Source organism: Alligator sinensis, unplaced genomic scaffold (genome assembly GCF_000455745.1).
Source record: "Alligator sinensis unplaced genomic scaffold, ASM45574v1 scaffold188_1, whole genome shotgun sequence".
NCBI lineage: Eukaryota > Metazoa > Chordata > Crocodylia > Alligatoridae > Alligator > Alligator sinensis.
In genome coordinates, this window is record NW_005841903.1 from 132,595 (window position 1) to 138,734 (window position 6,140).

At 39.4% G+C, this 6,140-nt stretch overlaps 1 protein-coding gene across 6 annotated transcripts in view; it reads right to left on the bottom strand.

The window, feature by feature from the left end:
• Positions 1-1,481: 1,481 nt before the first annotated feature.
• Positions 1,482-6,140, bottom strand: part of CSGALNACT2 (chondroitin sulfate N-acetylgalactosaminyltransferase 2) — a 56,674-nt gene continuing 52,015 nt past the window's right edge. For all 6 annotated transcript variants that reach the window (XM_025197708.1, XM_025197709.1, XM_025197711.1 and 3 more), the window contains 2 exons: positions 4,076-4,157; positions 1,482-2,995 (listed from right to left, as the gene is read on the bottom strand). In XM_025197708.1, coding sequence (XP_025053493.1) covers positions 2,703-2,995; positions 4,076-4,157 — 375 coding nt within the window. In that variant the 3' untranslated portion in view covers positions 1,482-2,702. The remainder of the gene's footprint in view (positions 2,996-4,075; positions 4,158-6,140) is intronic.

Here is a 6,140-nt window from a genome sequence, read left to right on the forward strand (position 1 = left end):
GCCTTCACTGAACACCTTCAAGATGAAACTGGATGCTTATCTTGCTGGGATCCTATGACCCCAGCTGACTTCCTGCCCTTTAGGCAGGGGGCTGGACTCGATCTTCCGAGGTCCCTTCCAGCCCAAATGTCTATGAAATCTATGAACAGCAAATAGGCAGAGCTCTTTTCTTCCCAGCACCATCTGGGGTGACGAGGAACAATGGTAATAAGCTGATGGAGAACAGGTTTAGGTTGGAGATCAGAAGACAATATTTTACAGTTAGGGTGGCCACAATCTGGAACTTCCCAGGGAAGTGGTCCTCGCCCCTACCTTGGGCATATTCAAGAGGAGGTTGGACGATCACCTGTCTGGGGTCTTGTGAACCCAGCATTCATTCCTGCCTGTGGCAGGGGGTCAGGCTAGATGATCTGTTCAGGTCCCTCCTGACCCTAGCTACTATGAAACTATGAACACAAGGGCACCTCTCCTGGAAAAAAAAAAAAAAAGAGGCAGCAAGGGACAATTACAGTGCCACAACCACCACCGCATTTTGGGGCTGTTCTGCGACAGCCTCCTTTCCTCTCCGAAAAGGATAAATCCACTTAAAAAGCACAGTCGCTCGCAGTGGCAATTTAGATGCTCAGAGCCCTGGGAAGTACTTTGTCCATCTCTGGCAAGAAAAAAAAAAAAAGGTGGAGGAGAACAGAGGATCAAGAGGCCATAGTGTTGCCACTGGAGTACTGCCTGTATTTTAGCCCCATAACTTGCAGTTACACTGCACAGTGCCTGTTGGTAGATACAGGCAAGTACCCAGAAACTAAGAGTTTGCACACTGGACTGTACTTTAGCATAAGGACTGTCTGTGTGCATGACAGCGATAAAAGCATGAACACAAGCCTAACCTTGCATATATCTGTATAGATGTACCATAAGAATCCAGATGAATTTTGCCATGCAGGCTTAGATCAAGATGTGGCAAGGCAGTTAACACTGGCACTTTTGACAGCTGGTTCCTTAGCACAGTGGAATGCAAAGCAAGGCAGAGAGATTTGCTCAGCTACAATGACAGGAGTGTCACCATACACAGATCCTCTATTCTGATCTTCTTACCATTCCCTGGTCTTCCCCAGCTCAAACCTTGCTTCTTCCAAGACTGCTTGCACCCTCACCTTTTCCACACCTTAACACACACACACTGCCCTAAATATATGGTCCCTTAGTTAAATATAAAACAGCAGAAATGTCACAAGTATGGTGGGAAGGTAATGGTGAGGTGTTTAAACGGTGGCTTTCTATAGAAGTAAAAAGCCTTCAATCTAGGTATGATGGTTCACCCGACCTGGTAGGAGCTACACTTCTTAGCTGCAAATTATCTTTCTGATATAAGCATGACTGTCAGTTAGCTTGTTTTTATGAGGTAAGTGATACCAGAATATCCATCTTTGCTTTATAACAACTTATATTTCAATGCACTAGCTTGAAAAAGTTATAAAATGCAGAATTATTCAATTTATTATAAAGAGAATACCAACTGCAAGACACCTTGCATAACATTCTCCCCAGCTTAAAACACAATACAGTACACTGTTCTCCACAATAAGTTACATAAAGACAAATTTTATGTACATGTAAAAAGGATCAGTGTCCAGTATTATTTTCCACAGCATATCTGCCTTCCAGCAATCACAGATTTTCATTTAATTTCCCTTAGGATTTTTTTAAACTAAAACTGAATTTCAAAATATATATCAATTAGCAGAGTTAGTGAACAGTTTTAAACTAAATTTCTTAATTTGTGGAGATTGTACAGTGTTACCTCCACTGAACAAATGGAATGCAATATTCATCTGAAAAATGAAAGGTACCTTTAAAAAAAAAAAAAAAAAAAAAAAAAAGGTAAATCTTATCATATTACAATGAAGCAACATAAAAGAAGGTGACCTGCTTGTATTCATACTGCTTATCTTAAGAGCATCTTGAAATACACCTGAAGATTATTTTGGCCTGGAGCTAAAAACAAACGAACAAAAAGTAAGCCTCCAACTCACTTTTGCATTGGGAATGTGAAATGATACCAATTGTTCTAGAATTCTGCCTTCAAGAGGTTTCCTTACTCCCCCCCCCCCCTTTTTTTTTAAAATAAATTCTTCCATAATTACATTGATGGCCATTAATACAGTGAATTCAGTTACCAAAGTATTGCTGTGAATTCAGAGAGTTAACTGATTAACATGTTATTCAAGCTCTTGCATACAGTTTTTCCCCCCCAGTGAGTTTCATGGTCACATCTATGTTTTATTTCTCCTTGGAATGTAAATACAGTACTTTCCTAGTATTACAGTGCAATGAGCCATACAAAGAGTACCAATACTCAGCAGACAAAACAAAACACTGTCTACCTAAAGTATTCCTTACCTTAAAATAACGCAAGTGAGAGAAACAAAATTTATCAGAAGTACCAAAATGCTAAGTCATACATTCTGCTGTTGTATTTTTTCCCCGTAAGTGTAATACTGTAGAACTACTGACTCTCAAAAGTTCTTTACTAGGTGCCTGAACTAGTTAAGTATGTAGATAACAGCATACCAGACAAAGAAGAACTTTAACCGTTCTTCACTGAAAGAGAGGCACTGCATTTTTAAGCGGAATTAAGGCTGTAGAATGATGCTGGTTCCTTGCAATTTAAAGTCTTCCGTCTTATACAGCATTAAGGATCCCTTTCAACCTACTGCTTCGCTGTTAGTCCTATAGGCCTGTTTTCGGAGATGGGTTTCTATCTCCTCCCTGAAGACCAACATTCCAAGGTGCGAATGAGATGCTTCATTCATGGCTTTAGATTGGATACACATACGGTATTGCTCTGGAGTCAGCTCATCTGCACAATGTTTCTCATGCCAGAGATGAAATAGGCCTGGGACTGGTGTCCGGATTACAATGAGGTCACCATGCAAGTACTTTCTGTAAAGGTGAACATCCTCTCCACCCCAGCCTTTTACTTCCAAGTCAAACCCACCTATAATAAATGCAAAAGAGACCATCAGAAATTTGTGCTGAAAAATCACTATTCTTTCAAGTTCACCCTCTGGAATGTCATTTAAAAACAGCAGCAGATTAATTATTCCATGAATGTGGTAAAATGTGCCATATCCTTTAGCAGTGGAAGCTAGCCTTCCATGTGGAATATTCACTGCCAGAAACATATATGTTAGGGAGCGACTGCTACTGAAATGAGTAGTGAAAACAATAATCTCTAATTCTAAGATGTTTGATATGGATTTTCACATTTGAAAATGAAGCAACCCAGGACCACATGAACAGCCAACTTTATGAACACTCCCCATTTTAAGAAACAGTCTTGAAAAAGATATCTGCTTGTTGCATTCTCCTTGGCTGACCAAAGTCATAAATATTAAAAAAAAATTTCAATTTAGCTTAATATATAAAATGTAAAACCCCCAAGGAGTATGGGGTTTTCAGGTACCATTCCATGTGCACAAGGCATCAGGACTGCTACAAGCAATAATTCTGCATTAAGATTATTATGAAGCATTGTAGTGTCAGCCAGATAGATTACTTTGATTAATTACTACCATCAATTACTGGACCCAAAGGAAGACTGCTCAAAACTAAAGCAGTCAAACTTCATTCATTTTTAACATTATACCACAAGAGGGTGCCAAAGTACATCTCCAAACGATGTATTTTTAATTCTTGCATAAAAACTTCAAATAAAATACGTATTAAAAACAAAGGATGGAAGGAATGTTTCCCTCTTCCACCACTAACATGCAGTGCATGTTTCAAATGTTAGGTTAATTCACTCCATTACGCTGAAATAGACAGTCAAAAAGTAAAAGATTTATTTTGGTAAGTTATTCAATAAATACTCTCAGCACTTGAATACTTTTGATATTTCTTTTAACAACTATTTCTGTAAATATACTTGTTAAACATAATCCATTATTAACTTATTTCTCTGTTAATATTAGTATTATTAACTTATTTCTCTGGTTACGAGTGCCAAGTAGAGAAGAAAACTTTAGAACCCTTCACCAGAACCTATGAAAAGCAAGTTTAAGCGACTCATTCTTACCAACAGTCAGAAAGTCTGTCCGATATTGACAAGTCATCCCAAAACCGAAATCCCGCCAAAAGCCAGAATCCTTCTTGTGCACCTATAATTTTAAAATATTTTAGCAGTTTCTTATTTTATTTTCTCCTATAATATCAGATAGCTCAAAAGGGAAAGGGATATCAGGTTTGGTCTCATAGCATACAAACATTTTCCTAGGGATCAAATAGCTTGATGCTACTTCAACAATTTTGTGTTTGTACATTCACCTGTTTCATTTTAACTACTTAGCCTCCTTCGAAGTGTGGGATTTATGTAACTGTGTAGTCTAAAAATCAGCTGCATTTTAAAATCCAGCTATTGCCGTCAGTGTAGACAGGTTACATTCAAAGGCACTCGAATCCATTATTAGAAACTATACATTCTCATCTTGCCTATCTTGTTCTACACACCTGCTCCTTACTTGATCTCCATTCTTACTCGGACTGCTCTCCCCTTTCTCTTCATACCAAACAGTCCCATTCTTACATCCATCTATCCTGCCCATGACAAATCTGCTTCTCATCCTCTCCAGTTCCAACTCCAGTTCTGCTTTTCCCCATTTTCATGCTATTTGGTGTTTCTGTACAGAGCTGAACAACAACTTCCTCCTCAAATTAAAAGGCATGTCTTAGCTTTGATTTCTGAAAGCCACACACTCCTCTCTCACCCTTAAGTCTCCTTTCCAACAACTTTGAATGCTCTTCATTTTCCTCTCTATTATCCACCAAACAAATGCCCCTTTAAATCAATGTCCTCTCTCTTAAAACCTTTTTTATGAACACAATTATCCAAGATCTCTACATGCAGAGAGACTAGACAACTCGACTATGCTGGGCCTTATTCTTAAAGCAGAGTCCTAACTCCTGCCCATCACTAGCCTTCCCTTTCTACCCATCTTCAGTAGTCCCAAAGTCTTCTCCCTCTTGAATGGTTGTCTTGTGATGGTTGTTATTGGCTGTTATTTTTATTTATAGTACAATGCTTTAGAGAGGCAGCATTTCCATTTGAAAAGTACTGTACTACTATGATGTTGGATGAAGGAGGTAAAACACTGCAGAGAAGACTCCCATAACCCAAATGCTTGTGCTATCAAGGGTAGTGAACATACAACTTGATGCACTACCTCCCCAAACTGTGAGTAGACCAGACCATGCCCCCAGGTTTAACTTAGCAGCAAGCACCAGCCTGTTGTAGATACCAGTTTTATCTGCACTACTGAGGATGGGCAAGCACTGCTCTTCATTTTAATCCTTACCCCATTTACTGCCACGGGAGATATTCCAATTTATGTTACTCAAGGATGACTGCCAGCAGCTGTCCTCTGATATGGTACGGGTCTGTCTGCAAGCTGGAATGCTGACTTGAAAACCATAAGGCACTTGTACACATGCTTACACCACAGTGCTGGGTGCTTTTAAAAGAGTGCCCAATGCTGAGGCGCATACATTTGTATAAATGGTGAAATCCATCAGCACTGAGAAAAATGACAGCAGCATGCTTTTGAACTAAAACACATTGAAGGTGTCTAAGTTCAAAAGCACACCACTGACATTTTCTGCATGCTGACTGTATTACGCTGCCTATAAACTGAATGCAATGCAGTGCAGTGTGCATCAGCTCACATGCAGAGCAGACTCAATTAATCAAGTCTGCTCTGACGCGTTGGATCCCCGGCCCGTTGCAGTATGAAAAGGTATAAATGCTCATAGTTGCAGTGTGAGAAGTATAAATGCCCATAGTTACCAACTTTTCTTGATTAGTTTCACAGTTCACTAAATACTGGATACAAGTTACCTAATAATCCAGAAACACTGAGTTTGTACTGTTAAGATCCATCGTCAAAGCTCTTATAAGTCAGTGTTTCTTCCATATGGGAAAAGGTCTATTTAATTAAGATCTCCATCAATATATCTTGTAAGTGTCTAGTGTCATAACCCAAAGGTATGATTTTGTGTGTGCTTCGGCACTAGAATTATTTCCGCTAAATTGCAGCTTCGTTGCATGGTGGAGTTTTCTGCTGCAGAGGAGAACCCCGGTGCAAGGG